The sequence below is a fragment of the Furipterus horrens genome, unplaced genomic scaffold, assembly GCF_987537825.1.
Source record: "Furipterus horrens unplaced genomic scaffold, mFurHor1.1.pri manual_scaffold_6, whole genome shotgun sequence".
Classification (NCBI taxonomy): Eukaryota; Metazoa; Chordata; class Mammalia; order Chiroptera; family Furipteridae; genus Furipterus; species Furipterus horrens.
Genome location: NW_028327176.1, coordinates 12,835,801 through 12,858,362, shown reverse-complemented (window position 1 = coordinate 12,858,362; position 22,562 = coordinate 12,835,801). Strand labels below are relative to the sequence as shown.

The 22,562-nt window shown below is 56.1% G+C and overlaps 1 protein-coding gene across 1 annotated transcript in view; it reads right to left on the bottom strand.

Annotated features, from left to right (window-relative positions):
- KLHL29 (kelch like family member 29) overlaps positions 1-22,562 on the bottom strand; it is a 284,945-nt gene that overhangs the window by 5,537 nt on the left and 256,846 nt on the right. Inside the window, exons 6-11 of the mRNA XM_090280950.1 lie at positions 14,212-14,350; positions 5,219-5,421; positions 3,712-3,971; positions 2,539-2,737; positions 2,215-2,397; positions 1,826-2,006 (exon numbers count right to left, since the gene is read on the bottom strand). Coding sequence (XP_090137076.1) covers positions 1,826-2,006; positions 2,215-2,397; positions 2,539-2,737; positions 3,712-3,971; positions 5,219-5,421; positions 14,212-14,350 — 1,165 coding nt within the window. The remainder of the gene's footprint in view (positions 1-1,825; positions 2,007-2,214; positions 2,398-2,538; positions 2,738-3,711; positions 3,972-5,218; positions 5,422-14,211; positions 14,351-22,562) is intronic.

Genomic DNA, 22,562 nt, shown 5'->3' with positions numbered 1-22,562 from the left:
TTGCACTGTTATTTCAATCTATAATTACATAATCTTGCTCTCTTCCTGTAATACAGTAATGTAATATAATTATAATGCACCATATATCCCATTCATTATCGAGGTAAGAGCAATTTGTACCATTAGTGCTTCCTGGGGAACAAAGCACCCTGGTGTCTGTCCCCATTCCCCTAACCTCCCTGTCGCCATGAGTTCTCATCATTGCCACCATGCGGCACAGACCTCGGTTTGCCCAAAGGGCTCAGCTGTGCTCCTTGGGAATCCTGCCCCCCACCTCTCTTGCATGCACACGTCCCAGGGGCCTTCAAGTCTGTGTCCAATCCCTACAAGGACAGCTGACATACCCCAGAGGGCTGATGCAGGGCTCAGGGCTCCTCCCGGCACCCTGTTGTCCTGGCTGCTCCTCCCTCTACCGGGTCCCAGCGTGGTCTTGTCACTCTGTGCCCCGCCCCCCATGGAAAGCTGGTACAGACTGCTCCCAGGCCTTGGAGAACTGCTTCTGGGCCCGAGGGGAGTGGAGCTTATCCCCCTCTTGGTGTATCTGATCCTTGAACAAATCCCTGTATTTATCAACAAGCGTAAGTTTGCACAATGAGCAATCAACGTCTTAGGAGATTAAAAACAGCTGACAAAAGCAAGACAGGATGGCAGAGCTTGCTCTGTTCACTCCTGCCTAGAAATGTCTCTCGTTTCACGTGTTTGTTACTGGATGACAAAGGAGGGGAAGCGGGTGCTTCTGGGAGGCGTGGGGAGTGCCGGCCGTGCCGTGGGTCCCACTGAAGGCGGTCGGCATCAGGCCAGACCCGGGTTCCATGGCAGCATTAACGTCCCCACAATCACAGAGGGATTTTCCCATGCTCTCCCAATCAATGTGACCATTAAATGTAACTGAGTCATGTCTGGGCTCCACCTGGGTGGGGGCGGGGCATGGTTAAAGGCCCAGGGTGACCATACCCAGCCTGTCTCACTCTGAAACCATCTTTTTTGTAACCTTTGTCAACTGCCCCATTAGCCACTGAGGGAAAAGTACAGACTGAGGAGTCTGTGTGCCTCCTACGGAAGGTGGGCTAGGGTATGGGAAGGATGTGGGAAGGGGCTCCGGTGATCTTGACTGTGTCCTCCTGGGCTGGAGCTTGGGGCCGACTCGTCCCTCTCTGGGGCACTGTCTTTCCAAAGGCAGGACTGCACCGAGGCCTCCACCCATTCTGCTGCTGACCACATGCCTTCACCTGACTCCTCTATGTGCTGCCCATTTTAAATGGCCCGAGGAAGCCAGCCTGGGACGTCCAGCAGAGGGCAGGCTGACCCGCGTGGTTCTGCGCCCCACTGGCGTATACCCCCTTCTGGAGAATTCTAGGTGGTTGGCCAGATCCATGTGCAGGGGTCCTTCCCTGTGTCACAACCAGATTTCCTGGTGTGTTATCACCCACCTGGCAGAGACACAAAGCCATCAACATGGTGCACTTTCGGGCCCCAGCGGGTCTCTGGGCTGGTGCTGCAGCCCCCGTGGGTTCTGACTGCCAGGCCAGGCCAGCGAGCCCACCCTGTGCCTTCCCACCCCTTGGTCTCATGCCTCCAGCTTGTCTGATACGGAATGGGCTATCGGGACAAGGGTGTCCCACGGCAGTGACTGGGCGGCTGTTGCCCGCCTACCTCACTATCCCCAGTCCTCTCTCTCTGCTGTGTTTGAAGAGCCTGGGACTGTCGCCTTACAAATGTCTTTAGTCCTCTCTGTTGGGTGGGTGTTGGGAAGAAGGAGCAGGGAGATGCTAGCTTTTGGTGAATGTCGGAGGACATCCCGGATTTGTGACCGTGGCCCCATTACCTCTCCACATGGTCTACATTGCCTGCCACACCAAGTCCCCCGAGGGTATAAATCTTCCCATCGTAGACAAGGCTGTTGTGCCGACAGCGGGGGACCGTCATTCTGGAGACGAGGTTCCAGTTATCCAGCAGGGACATGTAGCACCAGACGTCGGCCAGCGTCACCCCTGATTCCATCCCACCTGTAGCAGGATGGGAGGGCCGGAGAGCAGGCAGGTGAGGAGGAGCCCGTGGCCCGGCGGCCCCGCCGCAGGGGCAGGAAGAGAAGCGTTTGCCTTCAGCAGACACTCCTTCCTGCGCCCTGGCCTTCCTCAGCCCTGACGTGTGCGGACAGGCCCCCTGGGGCTCCGAGCCCATGCCCAGTCCCCAGCCCAGACCCGGGGGCCTCACCTGAGAGGTAGATGTTGTCCCCAGCACTCACTACACTGAAGAACTCGCGGTCATAGAAGGGCAGTGAGGCCAAGGGGTACCACTTGTTGTTCTGTGGGTTCCAGCAGGTGACGGCCACCAGTGAGCGCTGGGTCATCCCCACCATCTGACGGCCCCCAACCAAAACGATGACTTCGGCCACACCTGCAGGGACAGAGACAGGTACCCTTGGCACACCCCCAGCACTTAAGCGTCTGGACCTGGTGCCTCTCCGGAGGACCACTCGGGGTCGGACTGACCCCACAACACCTGCATGCGGGGGTTCCGGAGCATGTCCTTCAATACCTGCAGAGAGGCGAGGCCGGGTTCGGGGCGTCTGCATCTCCTGGCGGGCGTGGGGCAGCATGTGGTAGCGTTTGGCCTCGTTGACCAGGTCCCGACATGCTTCTGACGACTTGATCAGCTCCTCGTTGTCCACCACATTGAGCAGGTAGCTGGGGTGGATGAAGGGGAGGCGGACCACCGCCAGGAGCTCCGCTGCATACTGTAGGGCCAGGGAGACAGGGCATCTCCTGAGGTCATGCAGATGGAGCCCCGTCCTGCGGCTTGTACAGGGACTGCGTCACATGGGTAATTCAGTGCATGCGGCAGCGGCTCAGGGACAAGAGGGAGGGCCCAGGAGAGCCGGTAGCGATCAGCTTTGGAAAGGAGATGGTGACCAACAAGCTTGCAAGTCACCCCTGTCAGAGCCTGTGGCTCCTCAACACCAACCACACCCCTTTAGTATGAACCATGGCCTCGGACTGGCGCCTGGACCCTGTGCCCACATGCAAGTTGCAGGGTGGGAATGAGGCAGGCGGGGGCTCTACTCAGAGACGACTGCAGGAGCGCCGGGCAGCAAGGGGGGCTGTGGTGGGGAGAGAGGGAAGTGGGCCCACTGAAGCAGGAGGGAGGAGGTACAGGGAAGCAGCGTGGGACCGGGCGGCTGCGGCCCCTGTGGGGCTACACTAACGCCTAGGGGCTCCTCCCACGTGAGAACCAAGGCAATTCCGTTCTGAGCGGGGCCTCCGCCAGTGCTTTCTGGCCCAGACACCTTGCTGGGATGTGCTTGGTTTCCTGTGACTCCAGTGCCCCTCCTGTGGACCCTGCCCTCCTTTCCTTCTGCCTTGGACTCTGGCTCTGATTCCTCCAGCTGTCCCCTCCGAGGGACTCGCCTCCCTCCCGTCACGTGCACAGCGGTTTCCATTTGGTCCAGGTGCTCTCCACCTTCTCAATAACCAGAGCACGGGTGGGGCTCCTCCCGCTGCATCTGAGCTCCCAGGAGCTCTGGGGCCCTGCAGCCTCTTGGTCAGCTCGGGTCTCTTGCCAGTGGAATGCCAATCCTGTGTTAACTGATTTCTCATCTCTCACCCCTCCCTGCACCTGTCTGCTGCCCGTGGGCGCAGTTCCAGCCTCCCTGTGCCCAGGCCTACGGATGCCTGAGAAGGGGTGGGCCGGGAGGGAGGGGGCGGGCCTTACCTGTGCGCGGGACGCGGGGTCCTTCTTGATCCACTTGATGACAGTCTCATACACCAGCTCCTCGGCCTTGGTGTTGAGGCTGTCATTGGAGATGTAGGCGATGAAGTCGTCCTTGGAGATGCTGAGGATCTCCTCCTGGGCCGCCACCTCGGGGAAGAGCTGCAGTGCGAAGGCCTTGGCCATGTGGTAGAGCTCTCCGCACTGCATGGCCTCGGCCATGGCCAGCACCCCCAGGCAGTTGCTGGCCGTCAGCTGCTTCTCTGGGGGCGAGAGCACATGACCACTGACCAGAGGGCCCTGGACAGGGGCCATCTCTTTCCCGTTGCCTGCCCTTGGGATCCCTCTGGGAGCCCATGTCTCTGTGAGCTGCCTGCAGCATCCAGAATTGCCGGGAGCCCACTTCCTGGGTTTTCTGCCCCCTCCATGCTGAGTATCCAGGGCCTCTCTCTGCTCCTGTAGGTCCCAGCAGAGGACTTCGAGGTATGGAATGTCAGCACCAGGTGGGAGCTTCCCCACTGCCTGTGGGCCATGGGGTAGGAGGTAGGGGTCACTCCGTGGAGGCTTATGGGTCTTTCAAAAGTGTGGCAGGCATGTGAGGGGTCACAGACTTCAACTCGAGAGTCATGGGAGCAATAATACCCCACTCACGTCCACCTCCCACCTCCCATGGGCCTCTCAGCTTCCCCTACCCCCGACCTCTAGACCTGGGGGTCAGTCTGGTCAGCACTCCTGAGATCCCACTAATGGTTATTCTAGCCTGGAAGTGCCTGGATCCCAGGGCATTTGGGGATCATAACTCTGAAGCTGTGGTTCCTGACCTTTCTAGATTGCTCTGTTCCCCGAGGGTCATGTCTCAGGCCCTTGGCTGTCCCCGCCTGACTGCTCCTGGCCTAGGTCAGCCCCTAGTTCTGTCTCTGCACTCCACGCCCAGGCCACAGGTCGCTGTGACTCATCCTCACCACCCCCTTTCCCCTCTCCCTCATCACCCTGCCCCACAGGGTAGCTCCTGTGTGCTCTGGGCTGGGGGCCTATTGGAAGGCCTTGGCCCTCACATCCCCATCCTGGGCCACAGGTCTGGGTATCCAGGGACAGTCCATAGTCCACATGTCCAGACCTGTGTGGATGTTGGGTGTGGTGCAGGTATTACATACACTCAAGGGATACCAAGTGTGTGGCTGCTTTGTTCAGCGTTTAGAGAACAGGGCTGTGAGGCCAGGGCTCAGGGTCCCCACGAACAGACCACTCACAGGACCCTCACGGCCCCATTTGTCCTCACAAAGCTGCCTGCTCATAGGGAGGTGATGCAGAGGACCCCTCTGTCCATGCTGGCGGGCAGAGGTCATTGTACACGGTTCTCTGAACTATCATCTTCAAACTGCTCTGTGGACTCGTGTCACCTGGATTCGGGGTGCATACGCAGCCCTCCCCGCGAAGTCCTTGCTGATTTTGCTTTTTCCTGACATCTGCACTATCTCCCCCATGGGACAGACGTGCTCCCTGGGCTCACCCAGAAAGGACACGCAGACTTTGCAGAAGGTGTGGAACTGGAACTTGCTGGCCGCCTCCAGCAGAGTCTTGGCATTGGCTGCGTCGATGACCAGCGAGCCCGTGTACACGAACTCCAGGAGCAGCTCCAGGACGTCCGCCTGCAGGTTGGACAGGACGAGCTCCAGCTTCTCCCGGCCGCTCTGGCTGCCGTCTTGCACTGACCTAGGCACAGAGACCACGGTGTCCTCCCCTGCCCTCGCGCAGCCACGGCGCCTCCTCCTCCTCACAGGGCTAGATCTCCCTGCATGCCTCGGCCACGCCCTTCCATTTAGGACTCAAGGGACGCAGCCAAGATACACCTGAACCTAACCACCTTACACGGGATCTGAAAGAGAAGAGTCTGACCGGAGCTGCCCGTAAAGAACAGAAAACCCTGCTTATCACTACTCGGCACGTCCATGCAAAAAAAGATGCAAATCAAAAAGCATGAGCCGTGGATGGGGACGAGGACCGGGACTGGCCTCAAAGGGAAACAATACGGTTCAGCCCCACTGCTGGCCTGGTGTCTCCGCCAGACGAGGCCAGCAGGTCCCGGGCCCGGGAGGTTCTCCAGCGTGACTGAGGCTCCCAACTGGCTGTGCTCACAGCCAGTCCAGAGACTTACTTGAACGCCCCAAAGACTGAGGGTCCCAAGCTGTCCTGGAACACTGACTCCAACCCCACCTCTTTCCAAAAACATATTGTTTCCTTTTAGGCATGGAAAGGAAGCCCTTCATGACATTGCTTTGAAACTGAGGACGAGACGAGACAGACGGACAGAATGGTTAGAGCTGGGAAGAGGGGAAGGGGAACAACCAAGGACTTCCGCCACAGACAGCCAGCAGCCATGACCTGGGACCTGGCCCGGGGTGGGGCCCTCCTGCCACATGGAACACGGGGTCAGAGGTCAGAGTGGCCTGCGTGTAGAGTGTGCATCGGGCTTGTGAATTGGGGGGAGCAGGGGAGGGACACAAATATATAAATATGTTTATATCTGGTGTCTACAGAAATACAAAACCATTGCAAAGGCTCCTAAAGCCTGGTAGCCGCACCCTACAGCTGGACCTGGAAGGAAACAGATAAGATAAAGCAAAAACCACACCGATACAGAAATGACCAGGAGGAAAAACACCCAGAGCATTAAGAGTCAGGAGGCAGGTTTCTCAGAGGCGATGGGCTTGGCACCCCATCTCGGCCGCTCTGACCAGCTCTGCTTCTCTCACCGAGCCCGGTTCTGCCCAGGGCTGGGGTCAGCCACAGTCCTGGGAAATGACCTCTGCATTCCCCCCTCCCCCTCCCCCACCCCACTCCTGAGGAGGCCTGGGGCCAAGACTCTCGTGCCTGGTCCCTTGTGTGCATCTATGGCTGGCAGTAGGGGGCGGAGGTGTCGGGCACGTGGGCAGGCCTGCCCTGTGTGAGCAGGGAGGGGGGAGCCTGGGTGCCACAGCTGTGTTACTGACAGGCGGGCAGCCTTGACCTCTCTGGCCCTCAGGCTCCTCTTCTGCAAAACAAGACGACGGAACTGGATGAGGTCTAAAGTCCTGTGGGGAGTTGATGTGGCAGAGATTGGAAAACATCCCTCCCACAAGACTCTGCTCGGCACCACGGCACCTGAAATGCCACCATTAGAGCAACACTCTCTGGTTGGGCACTGGCCACCCAGAGACATTAAAACACAGATATGACCTGGTAGGGGACAGGGGCAGCTGCTATCCTGTTGCCTGAGTGAGTGTCCCACAGACAGGCTCACTGACCAGGGGCCTAAAGGGGCATTCTGCCTCCCAGCCCTGGGCAGCCCCAGGCAGCAGAGAGGGCAAGGTGCTGCTAAACAGAGTCTGAGCAAGGCCACTTTTCAAACTCACAGATAAATGGTGTGTGCGACTTTTAAAGTGACAATGCATTTAGTCTGCTGTCCATGCTTGGGTGACTTGGCTAAGTATACAGAGTTCATTATGTAGTCACTTGAAATGACAGAAATTCTGAACACCCTAGGCCTCAGGGGGCCATCTGGTCAACCTCTCACTCTACGTCTTTGCAACCCCTGCCTTCATCCCTACCTGCCCCTGTCTGGCCTGTCCTCCTCATGCCCCTCATGCTCTGCAGAGGTCACCCTGAGTCACAGCCAGGGCCAGGCTGACAAGACCACACATAGTAGGGCTGCTCACCTTCTCCCAGGGTCCCCAGACACTGCTGTCTCCACCTCTGGCCAGCCCTCCTGTCTACCATGAGTCCTCAGCAGAGGAACTCAAACTCAGCAAACAGCTGAGGTGGGACTTCAGGATGTACATACACACACACACACACACACACACACACACACACACATACACACACACACGAAATTTCATGTGACATGTGATCCTGAGAACCCCAGAATCACCTGTGAGGATGGGCATCGAGCAGTTGGAAGGCCAGTGGAGCTCTCGGCCCCATGGGAGTGATGACAGTGATGGGACCAGGGTGGCTGCACTTGTGGGGAGATGCTTGTCTTGCCCAGAGTCTGAACCAGGGGGAGGGTTGGGGACAAGGTGGTGTCTGCATGACCAGGGAGCACAGGGATTGCATGGGGAGGCACATGGGATGCTGACCATCATAGGTGATGTCCAGGGCTGGAAAAGGCCACTGTCCCTATGACCTGCATGTGGCACCATGGGCCTCCCTGGACCAGGTGTCCAGGTTGTCTTTGCCACCCCAAGGGGACTGGGCACATGACGAGGGTTCAGGGAATCTGCCCAGGAAGGTGTCCACATGTCCATGTATGTACACAAAGCACCGGGGCCTGGCTGCTGGTGGAAGCCTGGCTCTACAGCTGTGGATCTGCTTCTCCAGATACCCTAGTGGAGACACCCATGGAGAGAAGGGGGTCACTGGGTAAAGGATCTGGGGGGAGTGGCTAGAGGTCCCTGGGGCCATGTGCAAGATTCTGTGGGCTGAATGGGCATTCCACTTGGCCACAGAGGAATATACTTGGGGAGGTGACAGAGGCTATTTCAGGTGCCTGAGTTCAAGACCTATAGGAGGTAAGGCCAGTGAGGCCTTGTGCAGCTCCCCTGCACACGCCTGCTTCTCTTCCACACAGATGCTTGAGTGTAGCCCAGTCAGCTGTGGGGACTGAGGGAGGCCATCAGTCACTCTTTGTCCATGGCCATCAGTCTGCCCTGGGACTGAACCTCAGTGCTCCTTAGGGCTCTTCCCTCTGAGCAGGGAGACCCTGTGAGAGATCACCCAAGACGGGTGGCCCTGATCACCAGCAGGGGGCTGTGTCCTTCTCAGACAACCACCTGTCTCTGTCCTAAGCTGGATCCTGGGGTCCAGTGTCCTGTTGCACTCAGCCCCATGGAGTAGCTGAGTCACTGCCCGGCAGTCGGGGTCACGGCACCACCTTGGTGGGAGGTGGAGCAGGGCACAGAGAGGTAGCAATAACTTCGCCAGGCTGAGACTATGAACCTCACACTTGGCTGTGGGATCATGGAAGTGAGGGGCAGCCCACACGGGGCCCACAGGCTCTGTCAGAAGACTTTAACTTCCTGCAGTCACCTTTCCCCAAAAGAGGATATGGCCTGGGGAGAGACCAGGGTATGGGACACAGCAGGCCTGGGTCTCGGGATGTGCCAGGAATGCCTCATCCCAAGTAGTAGAGTGTTTGACATCCCACCATGAGCAGTTAGTTCTGTCACTCGGGACAAGGACTGCCTTCTCTAGTCTTCCGGATGGGGTCCCTCTTCTACCCCTCTCACACCTCAGGGATCAGATGTTTTCATTTTGCAAGTTAGGTCTGGAGTAATGGAAGGGAACTTTGAGGCAGTGGTGGGTGGGGCATGCACCAGTCTCCCCGGGTCCTGTGACTGTCACAGCTCATGTAGGCCCTGGCCCACCCATGGTGACTTGGCAATGGCCTGGCTCACCTCATTCTGCCAGCATCTGAGATGTGTGAGTCTCTCCTTTTGTTATCTGCTTTTCCAGACACACCTGTCTATTCTACCAGGAAAGGCGCAGACTGCCACCCACAAATGCCCGACTTCGCCAGGAAGGAGAGGAGAGGTGTGTAGCTTGACTAGTGTGTTCAAGTCTAGCAGGTGCCCCTATGTCCAGGATCTGTACCCCTCAGGTCCTTTCTGCTTCTGTTGAAGACAGGGATGGACGAGAAGCCCAGAGCCCGTACATGGGGTTTGTAAAATCACCTTGGACAAATCACTGTGCCCATGCGCTTCCAATCATTATGAACAGAGGCTATGGTTCAAATGTGTCGTTGGCTCAAACCGGCTTTGTGACTTGGGCGGCAGAAGGCCAGGTCTCTGTCCTATTTGGTGTGACAAGGAGGTATCTCTGAGGCTGTGCATTTCCTCACTCACCCAGATCTGGGAGCATGTTCAGAAGTGCTGTCAGGGAGGGTGGTGCCTCTGCTATCTCCAAAGACAAACAGTCCCCTGTCCCCTCTGATGGGGCCTGCAGACTGTCTGGCCACTGAGTGCAGCTAATGCCCACTGTGGCTCCAACCATCCCAGGGAGCAGGTGAAGGGACTTCTCCTCCAGGGTCTGCTCACTGGGGTTGAGAACTGGCCCTGGACTTGGGAGGCTGCAACCCCACCACCTCACTAGGTCTAGTCTGCTCACGATGTTCCCCCTCCTTCCCAAAGCTTGGGGCACTCCTCCCGTAAATCCTGCGGGGTTCCCCTTGTGGTGTGGCTGTTACGCAGTACCAGGCTTCATGTTATCCATGTGACAGGGCCACAGCTCCTCCTCCTGCAGGGTGTTCACCCCTGATTGTCACAGGGACCCAGACAGGGCTACAAATAAATGGTGGGGCTGGACCAGGGCTCTCAGCACAGGATCTGAGCTTCACGATGGCCTCGTGTGCTCTCCTCCACCGCCTTCTTGGCCTCCAGGCCTGACCCCAGAGGACTCAGCCCCCTTGCAGGTGTGGGAGTGAGTGCCTGTGACTAAGGTACCTGTCTCAGGTATCTTACCTTGGGCAGACCCTGTGGCCAGTTATATGTGTTTCTAACAGATGCACACGCACACACACACTGCATCCCTTTTCCTTGCATGCCTGCCCACAGGGTCAGCCCTGAGATTTCACGTTCCTTCCTCGCTAACTCTGTGTACATATAAATATTATACTCCATTCTCCTCTGGGTTAGCTGTGGAGTCAGACACTGCTCAAATCCCAGCTCTAGCAGCCATGTCAGCATCTTGGGCCTCGGTTTCTTCATCCGTAATGTGGGGATACTCATGTCCTGCTTCTTGGCTTAGTGGGCGTGTTTCTAGGATGACATGAGACATCTCTACATGCCTCCTGTGGGCTGGTCTGGGCCCCGTCAGAGGAAGAAGAAGGGTTGGGACTAAATAAGGGAAGGCTAAGGAGAAGAAGCTGCGTCAGCCTCACCAAGGGCATGAACACATGTGAGGCGAGGACATGCGGGCAAAGTGGGGGTTGGCTTGGAGCCTGGCCATGGGAAATGGGGGTTCTGGGCAGCTGAGCTGAAGGGGAGTCAGGCCGTTGGTCAGGAGAGGGTGCCCTGAGACACGCTCTCCGCTCAGTCTGATGCTCATGATCATGAAACATGAACTTGACCATGGCACCTCCAGGCCCAATTCAGAGCCCTGTCACCCAGCTCCTGCCCCCGGCTTGGCCCTCATTCCCCCTGTGCTCACCTCGGACTTGGCATTGCAGCAGCAGGAAGTTGCATGCTGGTCTCGGCCTCACATTTACTCTTCTCCCATCTGTCCCACGGTCTGCCTGGCCAATCCCATTCTTTGTTCAAAATCCACGCCAGATGCCACTGCTTCCCAGGGGCGTTCTTGAATGCCCCTCTGTCCCTTGAGTTAGCACTTGGCCTGTGAGCCTCTGAACCACCCTGCTTCAGGGTCATCCCGACTCTGCTTCACAGCTTCTCCCCCTCTGGACTGGGGGTTCCCTGAGGGCAGAGCCCCCATCTTGCCTAGTGTTTCATGTGAGGCCTGGCACTCAGGAGTGGGCTGGCAGCCAGGAGTGTGCTGAGCAAAGAATGACCTGGTTCTCCTGTGTCTGTCCTGTGGCTCCTGGTGAGGTGTCCTCAGTGGGACTGGGTCAGTGACCATGTCACCTGCCCCAGGGGAAGGAGTCCAGTCTGAGCCTCCAGGCCTGGGGGTCCTGGAACAGTCAGGGGTGGATCACTTGCCCCCGACAGTGCTCACCTAGACTCTCAGGAAGGTAAGGACCAGGGGATCCTCCGTGAGTGCAGCTGCCTGAGAGGGAAGTCCCTGCTCGGGGCTTGGCGGGCAGGGCCCCATCTCTCCTTCTGGGCATTCTGGCCGCTGCACACTCAGCCTCCAGGGTCGCGGGGTCAAGAAGACCGCAATGACATGGTAACAACACCAGCTGATCCCTGACTTAAGAGTGTGAAATTCTCCAGGACTTTTCACGGCCAGAAAGGAAGTCATCCTCAGAGAGTCTGCTTTCCTCCCCACAGAAGGAAGCTGTTTGCCACTATCAGCAGCGATGGTGAGGTGTGCCCATAGCCAGGACGAGGGAAGTAAAATTTAAAGTGGCTACAATTTAACATTTTGATCCTCAAGCGCAGCCGCTCCTCTGGGCCCTGCTTTGGCCTGCTGGCCTGCTCTCACCCCTGAGGGGCCCTCCTGTCTCCCCAGATCTCAGACCTCCTGGGGTTCCATCCATCTCACTGCCTACCAGCCATCTCCACCTGCTTGTCCTGTGGGCGCCTGAAACATGACATGCTGCACATGCCATTCATCATCTTCCCCCAGCTGCCCTGACACAGGTCCGTGGACCTGCCCCCCCCCCGCCCCCCCGTTAATTGCCTCCCTGTCATGTCCTCGTGCTTATACTAGGGAGGACTCTCTTGCCCACACCCCCACTGTCATCCTGGAAGGAAACCAGGACATCATTTGAACCAACCTCCTATTTTACGGATGAGAAAACCCTAGGCCTGAGAGAGAGGATGTGACTTGCCTGGGGTCACAGGTTAAGTGGCAGAGTCAGGTGTAGAACCCAGGTCTCCTAGCTCCCAAGGGCGTGTCCTCTCTCTTCCAGTGACTGCCTCTTAGGCCCAGCACCCATCCTATTTGGTTAGGGTCACTGAAGCCCATCCCAAGTTATCCCACCTGCAGGTGGGCATCCCCTCCCCACTGCTCCTGATGGCCCCTACAAGCCCAGGAGTAAGGGCCTGTCTGCCCATCCCATCCCAGGTCATACCCATCTCTGAGAAGGCCGTCTTCCCCTCCCTAATGCTCATGAATGTCTCTGTCTTCGATTTTTCATTCCAGGCAACCCACTCCTTGTCCAGAGCATTCTAGAACATTCCAGAGCATTCCAGGCAATCCATCCCTTACCTGGGACATTCTAGAACATTCTAGAACATTCCAGTTCATCCATCCCTTGCCTGGAATGTTCTTTGTCCTTCTTTTTGGCCTGTCCAAAAAGGCTTCACTGCTTTGGGTTTCCACCTAGTGGTGTCTTCTTTCTCTGTTGTGTGTAAGAATTTGGCTTTATATGTAAGATCTCTGAAGACAGTCAAAGGGCTCCTGTGCTCCTCTTGCCCACACCTTTCTAGCCCAGGGCTGGGCCACTGCTCAGTACCAACCTGCCCCTGCAGCCTGCCCCTTCTGTGTTCTCCAGCTGGTTTGGAGCAGGGATCAAGGCCTTAGGATGCCACATGTGCAATTCAGCAGCCAGGTGCCGTCACTGCCAGTTCCAGAACTTGCCAAGAGTGGAAGCACAAAGGCCTCCCTTGGCCTGGAGAAGCTACTGGGCATGCCCCTTCTCCCCAGAGCTCATGCCCCTGACCCCTGTGCTCAGACAGAGAGAACCTAAGCAGCGGGGGCGGGAGACCCAAGCTGTCCATGAGACTGGAAGTCACAAAGAGCCTGCCCCTTCTTGCATGGCTGGGGCCAGCGCGGCCGGGCAGGGCTTTGCAGGCCGAGCAGCTCAGCTCTAAGTGAAAGGACACAACGGATTGGAAAGGAGATGCCAGCCAGTGTGCCATCCTGAAACAAAACACAGTCACTCTGGGATTAGTTGGCAAGTCCAAACACAGCATTGGGAAGCAAGCAGAGGTCCTGTCCTCCCACACTGAGCACAGTCCCGGCTCAGCGTCCGCCCCGGAGAGGCTGCAAGGCAAAATGAGCAGCGGCATTAATCTGCTGATGGGTGAGAGAAATAGGAGTGTTACCCTGGGCTCCCCTCGGCTGCTCTCCCTCACTAAGGAGCTAGAAGGTGGCCCCTGACTTCTTGGCAAGGGTATGAAGCAGACAAATTAAAAAAATCAACGTAATGGAAGAAAAATAAAAAAAAGATGCTCATGCACCATTAAGACTCATTCCGGTAGAAATAGCTGGGGCAGAGGGCAGGCGGGGAGGGAGCAAATGCTGGGAGAGACCGTGTTTAGGACACACCTGGTCTGCGCTCGGACAACGCCGGTCTAGGCTCAGTGTACAAGTGTCAAGACATGCAGCGTGGATGAGGCTTTGGCTACAAGTCTCCTCCCCGGCTCGGGCTGTGAGCAAGCGGCCCTGTGGGCACCTCGTGCCCTCAGCAGGGGCTGGTGTGGTCGATATGCTTTCCTGGCATTAAGTTCACTATCGACAGCAGTGACGATGGTGCCGGGCACCCGGGTGCTGGCCCAGCAGTGGGCAGTGTGCAGTGGTCCCTTAATGTGGACCGTAGTCCTCCTAATCTCAGGGAGGGCTTGTGAGCCCCTGGGAACACAGGCTCCTCAGGGCCGGGCAGGGCGCCGTCTGCTGCTGGCAGAGGCCCGCGGTGACCAGCAAAGCTGTGTGGGGCGGGCTGGGGCATGGCTGCTCTGAGGCTGCCTGTGAGAGGGCACTGGGTGGGGGGGGGGAGGAGAGATGGCTACTGGCTCTGTGACAGGGAGTCACACTTCAGGAACCTGCAAGAGAGGGGAGGAGAAAAGCGACACAAAAGCGTCCTACAAAGGAACAGACCCGACCACAGCTGGAAGGAAGGCAAACCTTTGAATCAGGTCCTTGAAATACAAGCTGCAGGAAGCTAGAACATTTTGGTGGACTTCAAACTCTTTGCCTTCAACAACAATTTTCAGGTCTGTAAAGGCTTTCGCTCTGCGCTGCTGGTTCAATTCCTTCAACATTTCTGCAGAACAGAGAAGACAGACAGGGCCAGGTTCCCATTAAGAGTTTTTTTTTTTTAATTAAAAAATATTATTTTCAAGAAGTAGAGAAATAGGAAAATACTTGATACTATTTCTTGGCAAGACTGGCTCAACACCAACAGTCAAAGAAAGTCACAAACATAATGCATAAACAAGCGGCAACTGGGAGGGGCCACAGAACTAAAGGAATCACAACTTTCAAAAGCAAAAAAAATAAAAAAAAATAAAATTAAAAAGAAAACCCAAAACATAAAAAAAAAAAACACCCTCCCAAACAAAAACGAAAACAACAAATACAATAAAAATCAAACCCAGAAACTGAAAGGTCTGGGGAAAAGAGTCCCATAGTAACAATTGGAAACACAGAGAATACGTTATCACGGACGACTAAAAACCGCTGTATCACTACGGAACAAGTTCTCCAAATACCAATGAGTGCCGATGTATTTGATACCAAGTAAAGCATGGCATTGTGATGAAGGTGGGCTGGATATGGTTCAAAGGAATAAAAACCACAAAACCTGCAAAAACAGCATCTCTTATGTTAGACGCTCACAGCCAAGGCTGGGGAGAGCTGCTTGGGGAGGGGTCCCTCGAAAAGAAGGGTGGAGTGAGAACCTGGGGAGCACTTCCTTCCATTTCAGACTTCGGGGGCTGCTGGGGCGAAGCAAGCCAGGGGCAGGGACTGTCTGTATCTCTTCCCACATCCGGGCTCATTCAGGGCTCCCACCCTGGCCTGCGGCTTCAGCAGGAGATGGCCTGGCTTGCAGCCCCAGCAGGTCCCAGGCAGTGGCCTCTGGGGCCTTCCCACCCTGATGCACACCTACCTTTGCCAGGTCTTGTAGCCACCTGGGGCTGGCACAGAGAATGTCCCAGGCCCATGGGCTCCAAACCTGGGGATGTCAGAAGCTTCTCCCAGACCCACCTCCAGGCTCAGACCAGGGAAGGAGAGCTTGATCCCTACCCTGCTTAGTTTACATAAACTGTCTCATTTGCAAAAGCCAGGGCCTTCAGATGGCCCATGTTCCCCCAAGCCTCGCCTCGCCTGCCTGCTCCCTGAACTGAGCCTGCCCTTAGCATTGCTGGTAGCTGGACCTCAAAGGCGCAGATATGGCCACCAGAATGACCTAGACTGTTGTGAGGCAGGTTATGTCATTTAGGTGAATGGGAGAGGGTGGTCTGCAAGACTGAGCCCTGCCCTTTAAGTCCCCCAACATCATGGAAGACGTTGAGAGGGGCGTCCTGGAGCTCACCCCACATGGGGGCACTGAGGTATTCGGGCAATGGCAAATCGCTGACTTCCACCATCCCCACGCAGGCAGGGCCAGGCTGGACTGGCAGCAGGTGTGTGTGGGCGGGCACCAGCTGAGGCCCTGGAAGGCTGCCCGCAGGTCTGCTCAGACCAGCAGCTGGCACACAGAGCACCGGGTGGAGGGCATGGAGGTGCCGGCTGGCGGGGCAGATGCAGAGAAGCAAAGGCCTGAGGAGGGACGGGGCTGCACTAGCTGGGCCGGCAGGGTCAGATCTCAGGAACCTTTTGAGGAGACTGCAACTGAACCTTCTGGGCATTGGGGAGCCACCAAGGATTCTGTGCAGGGAGTGACAAAGTTAGATCTGGGTTTCAGACAAATCAGTCTGGCAGCCACACTAGAGGTAGGACGGGAGCGACGGGTGGCAGCAGGAGAACTGGGAGCCTGACCTCTGCCTCCCATCAGCTGCGTGGCCCTGGGTTAAGTTAATGTCCCCGCTGGCCTTGTGCCTGGCACGCAGTAAGTACCTAAAGAAAACATGGTAGGCTCATTGTACTGTTGATGCTGGTGATGGCTCCATAATCCAAGTGAGAGGTGACAAAGGTCCAAACTCTGGCGGTCACGAAAGACAGAGAAAGGTGAGCATGTACGCTGCAGACGCCGTGGCCCTCAGTGCTGGAGGGGACATGGGGGGTGGCGGGAGGCATGTGGACCAGCTCCGGGTTTCTGGAGGAACATCGGGAAGGGAGGGGGTGGTGAGTCTAGTTCTGGGGTCAGGGCTGGGGCCATGTGGTTGGAGGGGCACCTGCAGGAGGCGGTGGTGGGGGCCTGGGCTGCAGGCGAGGCAGTGGGCACCTGCGCAGGAGCGCAGGCCTGGGTGTGGACAGCTGTGGCCGGGGGGGAGACCGCAGGGCCAGGCTGGGTGAAGGCTGAACGGCTGGGCTCACACATCAGCTCCCAAAACAGCTACCAACCGAATTTGTTCCCGAACCGAGTCAGGTGGATGATGTCACCTTCTGAGTGAGGCAGTGTCAGGGGAAAGAGTGCTGGGCTGGAATTCCAAACACCAGGATGCTGGTTCTCATGCCAATTTTGCCACTAATTGGCTCTGTGACCCTGGGCATGCTGCCCCAGCATTTGGGGTCTCCGTTCCCTCAAGCACCAAGGACACCTGCTCTGCTGCCCCCTGGTCGTCACACCGCCGTGACTGGCAGATGCAGCCCACATGCCTGCTGAGCTAACCGTGCTCAGGGAGCCAGGAAAACACAGTGGAGCTCACAATGCCACTGCCTCTGGGCCCAGAGCGTTCTGACTGTTTGGGAAGATTTTAATTCTAAACCAAGGTCCCAGCGATGAGGACACGCACAGCCCAGCCCCAGCAGCAGTTCCTCCTCCCCAGGGGTTCTGGGAGGAGTTGGAAGGGGCTTGGAGATCCAGGTCATCGTACCTGCAGGTGCTGTCTGCTCCCGCTTTGTGGAAATCTGGATTTAATAGCTGGGCAGGAGTACTCGGTTTCAGAAGAATTTTTAACTTACGAAAGTGCTCACCAGGGGATTCCTTTTCACAGCAGGGTCCCAAGTACATTCGAAGTATTGATCTGTCAGTATGTGCTTACTGCGGTCTGTGGAATGCCCAGCCAGAGAGGCGGCCGTTTGGGACATCACGACCCAGGATCCACAGGAGGAAGCCAGCACAAGCTCTGGGCATAAGCTATGCTCCTGCCCACCCACCCCTGTCTTGGCAAAGGGCACCCCTTAATATCTGGGGGGCTTGGCGGACTGTGGGCTCCTGGGGAAGCCTTCCAGCCAGCCATGGTGTACAGGTTGGGGGTCTGCGGGCCTGGGGTGGAGCATGACCAGCACTGGGCCATCAGATGGACTCCAGCAGCTCCCAGCACCCTGCAGAACTGGGATGCCTCAGGCTTGTGGAGGACGGGGTGGCCCAGACCCTCGGGCCGCCTCTGGGAGAGGTGTGGTGGGGCCTGGTGCAGGAGAGGTCTGCCCACCTGGGCCTGGGCAGGGTTGGGCTCCATCCCCCACCCACCATGGATGGGAGAGAAGCCTTGACCTTAGGGTCCCTCTCTGTTGGCCGGCCTTCTGGTCTTTCAGTGAGTGCTATTTCCCAGTTTTGAGTGGGATGTCCCTCTTGTGCCTGAGAAACCCATGACACCTTTGCTTGCCCACACAAATGCTGCCTTCTGCCCTTGGACTTGCTCCTCCACTGGGACCCTGCCCCCTCACCCCCCATCCTTGCCCCGCCCCGCGCTGTTGACATCTGGGCAGAAAGCACAGGCCTACCTGGTCCCTAGGCTGACTCTTTGGCTCCTCCCTTCCCCCTCCCACACCAAGTCCACTCTCTTCTGGCCCTAGTCCTGCCAGGGCCCTATCTGAGGCCCCATTCTCTTTCCCGAGTCACTGCAGCAGCCTCCAAGGACGTCCGCCTCGTTTCCTGCCTGTCCCCCTCCAAGCCACCTCCACATAGCAAGCCGGCCATCAGCCCCTACTTAAATAAATCCTTCTAGGTTGAGCAGGGAAAGCAACGCCCCCTCTTCCCCCCAAAAACCCAGGTCCTCCATGCCAGGGCTGGCCTTTCACCCCCTCCCCTCCCGAAGCCTCACCTAGGCAGGTCCTCCTCCCAGGCTTCACTCGTCTCTCGGTCCCTCAGCCTGATCTTCCTGCCTCCCTTCTTCTTCTGGCTAATTACCATTTATCTTCAGCACTGGTTCAGGTATTACGAAGCCCCCCCGAGAACTCTGCCCTCCCGGCAGCCTCCCCTAGCACTCTGGGCTTGCCTGTCAAGCGTACTGAGTGCTGTAATGATTTACATGCCTGCTGCACGTCATGGTGTTTTATTTATATATTTATCTTCAATGCTTAGCACAAGGCCTGGCATGTATACAGCGCGTGCGGTAGACTGCAAAAGATCGTTGCAGCCCCTCCCACCAAGAGGTGGAGTCCTCTCCCTACCCTATGAATTTTGACTGGCTCTGTGACTTGCTTTGGACCGTAGAATATGGTCAAAAGGACAGTGTGTGAGTGCGAACCGTGGCCAGAAGAGGCTTTGCTTGCTTTTGCTCTTTCTCCCGGGACCCCTGCTACCCCCGCCGCCGGAACACGTCTGGGCTCGTCTGTTGGAGGCTGAGAGACCCTGGGGAGCAGAGATGAGCCATCCCAGATGAGCCATTTACACCAGCCGGGCCCGTCCCCAGTATCAGCTGAGCCCGACGCACACCAGAACCGAACCCGAACCAGAACCGAGAAGCGTGGTTGCTGTTTTGAGCCTCTACATCGTAGGGCCGTTGACTGTGCGGCCGGAGCCCGCTGATAACGGAAGCGTGAATCAGAGGCGGACTCCGGCGCTCAGAGAGCTTCCTCTGCGTTGGTTTCTGCTTGGCTCGTTCAGGTTGACACTAATTATTATTATTTTTTAATTGTGTTCCATGTTACCGTCTTCACCATTTTTACGTGTACAGTTCAGGAGCGTTAGGTACATCTCCACTGTTGTGCAATCAGGTTCTAGAAGTATTTTTATCTTGCAAGACTGAAATTCTGTACCCATTAAACCGCAACCCCCACCCTTCATTCCCCCTCCTCGCCATTCTATTTCCTGCCTCTATGAATTTAGCCACTCCAGGCTCCTCATCCTATATGTGGGCTCATACCATATCTGTCTTTTTGTAACTGGCTTAACTCACCGAGCGTAACCTCCTCGCGGCTCACCATGTTGTAACATACATCACACTTTCCTTCCCTTTTAAGGCTGAATATCATTCCATTGCAGATATGTAACACACTTTATTTATCCACTCATCTGTTGATGGACACTTGCTTCCACCCTTCAGCTAATTCTTAACACCCAGTTATGGACATTTCTAAATACCCAGCCTCACACCCCATTGGGTAAAATGGCTCTGCGGACCCAGCAGCATGTGGCCTCCCAGGAAGAGGAGACCCTGGGGAGGGTCTGCCTGGGGCTGGATACTTTGTTTAGAGGCGAGTGAAGCCACAAACAGAACCAAGACTGGAGATGAAGTTGCAGCCAAACTTCTGCATATTTTTCACAAAACGACACACATTATTTGTCAGAGACGAATGGGCTTTTCCCAGCTGGGCTGGAAGGGCTGTCTGAGGCAGTAATAAAGAGGAAGCGATGTCAAATATTAAAAGGCAAAGAATTTCAGTGGCTTCACAGCAGAGAAGTCCATTAAATCAGAGCCCCGAGAAACACTGTGTGGCCAAATAATTTTTTTCGGAGCTCAAGTAAGAACCCATCTAGGTGACAAATGCTCCCAGTCCCATTGATATTTATGACATGCATTTGATAAAGGACCTGAAAAAATGATAAACTCAGAGCAGTTGTGAAATATACTGAGAAAGCCCAGCAAAGACGGTGTCACGCTTGCCCGGAGGATAATTCATCGGAAGCAGAGGAGCTTGATGTGAGCAGACACCGTGGGGACAAATGGTGGCTTCACACACAGCCTCCTGCTGCTGCTCCTCATGGGGACACAGCTGGGCAGCCAGCACTCTGAGCAGATCAGCTCTGAAGCTGAAGGCTTCCTCCTCTTCCTCCCTCAACCGACCGATCGGTTGGTACACATCTCCCCCTTCTCCTCCTCTGCACTGGGCCCAGCGCTGACCTTGAGGGCCAGCTGGGCTCCAGCTTCCAGGTAAGATGGACTCATACCACCTGTGGACCGTGCATCCAGCCTGGGTGGGAAGGGAGGGTCCCCTACCAGGAAGTCACACCAGCCCCAGACCCATGCGGGCAAAGTCTCCCAGGAAACAGGGTCTTCTAGTGGAGGGACTTCCAGAAAAGACTCAGACTTCTTGCCTGACCTAGAGTTTTATTGAGGAGACTCCCTGTATCTGATTGTCATTTTGTCCAAATGGAAATTCCTGCCCTAAGAACAGTCACCACCACTCACCAGCCTGCCTTTGCCCTGTTGTCTAACACTAGGTGACGAGACCTGCTCCTTAAGCAGTGACATTTGGCACCAAAGGTCCTTTCTTTCTTTCAGCCTCTGATCCAGGGCTGCACACTCGTGGGTGCTTGATAGATGTTTGCTGGGCAGACTTGACCATGACCACCCAGTTGGAACATTTGCACACCCTTGAAGATGATATAAATGTCATTTAAATGTTTTCCTTAAGAATATTTGAAGCCCTCACAAAACCAATAGGAACATCACCATCTTTTCCCCTGGGTTTGTGTTCCCATCTCTTAGGCCCAAGGACTGACCAGAGGCAGCTGTCAGCCTGGGCTTGTTGGGGTCAGCATGACTTTGATACTCAGGACAAGCCACAGAATTACCACAATGCCCCTGTGATCTCTTTATCTAGAGGCCCACCCAGGCCAGGAATGCCTGGGCTCCCGTTTCTAAACTCCTCACCACAGGCACTTAGAGCCTTCTCTGACCTGTTCCTTCACCTTCTGGTCACATCCCCATATTAGCCCTCATACCTCTGTCCCAGTTCACCCCCAGTAAGTCCTATTCCTTCACGTCGGTAGTTTCTTTTTCAGCCCTTTTGGCCAATTCTTGCCCAACACATGTTTCTTAGGGTTCCACCCATCCCTCCAGCCTCAGCTTAAATCCCATCCTATAACAACTCTTACTGAGTTCCTGGGCACAGACCTCTGCTGGGGTCCCACGAGACCCTGCCGGTGCCTCAGTTACAGTAGAGATCTCTGGCTGCCTGTTTCCACAGGAATGTCTGTCTGTCTCCTTTCTGGGCTGTAATCTCCTGGACGGCTTGTCTGTCTGGCCTCCTGGGCACCTAGCATCATGTTTTGCACAGAAGGTCCTTTCTGATTAGAATTCAGGTTCAGTTGCAGACCAGATGCAAGCATGGTCTTGGTGGTAAGGATAAAGTCCACAAAAGATGATCCAACAGAACCATCTGCAATGTTATAGTTGGGTGGAGGAGTTGGGTGCAAAGAATGCAAAATTCAACCTCCTGCTAACTTCAGGAGACACCAGTGTTAGTAACAATGGTGATGACCCCACAATTTGTATGCCGATCTCTGGCTCTAAAGTATCATTAAATTCACTGTCTAGTTCCTTCCCAGGAAGGGATTTGTCTATTCTTTTCAGCTCCAGTGGCTTTGAAGAGCCCCGAATGGTCCTCTTGGGAAAGACTGACCACGTCCACAGCTCCATTAAGCACAGGTGCAGCCTGAAACCCTCGGGGCAACTCTGCAGAATAGAAGCCTTCACATGCAGTGGCCAGAGAGGTGGTCCTCTCGACTCTCCATGTTCCCAGCTGCCTGAATGGTGAGATTTACCCACCACAAGCCCATAACTGGTCACCTTCTTGATAGGTCTTGCCTTGTGGTGTGGCAGAGTAGGGGTCAAAGAGAATGGTCTTCTGTGTGGCAAGAATGGGGGAGGGCAGGGGAAAGAGTGTTAGGACCCCAGCGCCAGCTCAAGAAACCTGGCCAGAGGGTGGTCACTGCAGCGGTGGGGGCAGGCCCTTGGCTGATCAGGAGAGGCCAGCGGGCAAGCCCTGAGGCTGCAGTTGGAGGGAAGTGCCCTGGTTAGGTCGACACTAGCAGCTGTCAGTCCTTTCTGTCCCCAGTAAAGAAGCTTCCACCTGGCTCTTTCCCCTGCTTAGAGGGTGGAGGTCAAGGGAGTTATGGGAATACTCTGAGCAGAAGAGGATGAAAATTTCATTTGGTGGAGGTGGTGGTAGCAGGACTAAGAGATCTTGGGAAATGGCCAGAGCTTGAGGGAGTTGGGTGAGAAATGAGGGCAAGGCCAGTGAGCAGAGAGCTCTGCAGGGAGGTGGGATTCTATGGTGACATGCCTGAGTTGAGGAGTGCTGATGTCCAGCGACTTAAACATCGAAGTGAGTGAAGTCAGGGTCCTGGAGAGCTCTGCGGGGACCAGAAGCCTAAAGGTAAGTTTCAGAAGGACCAGGTAGGAGGCCAAGGCAGATGAGCT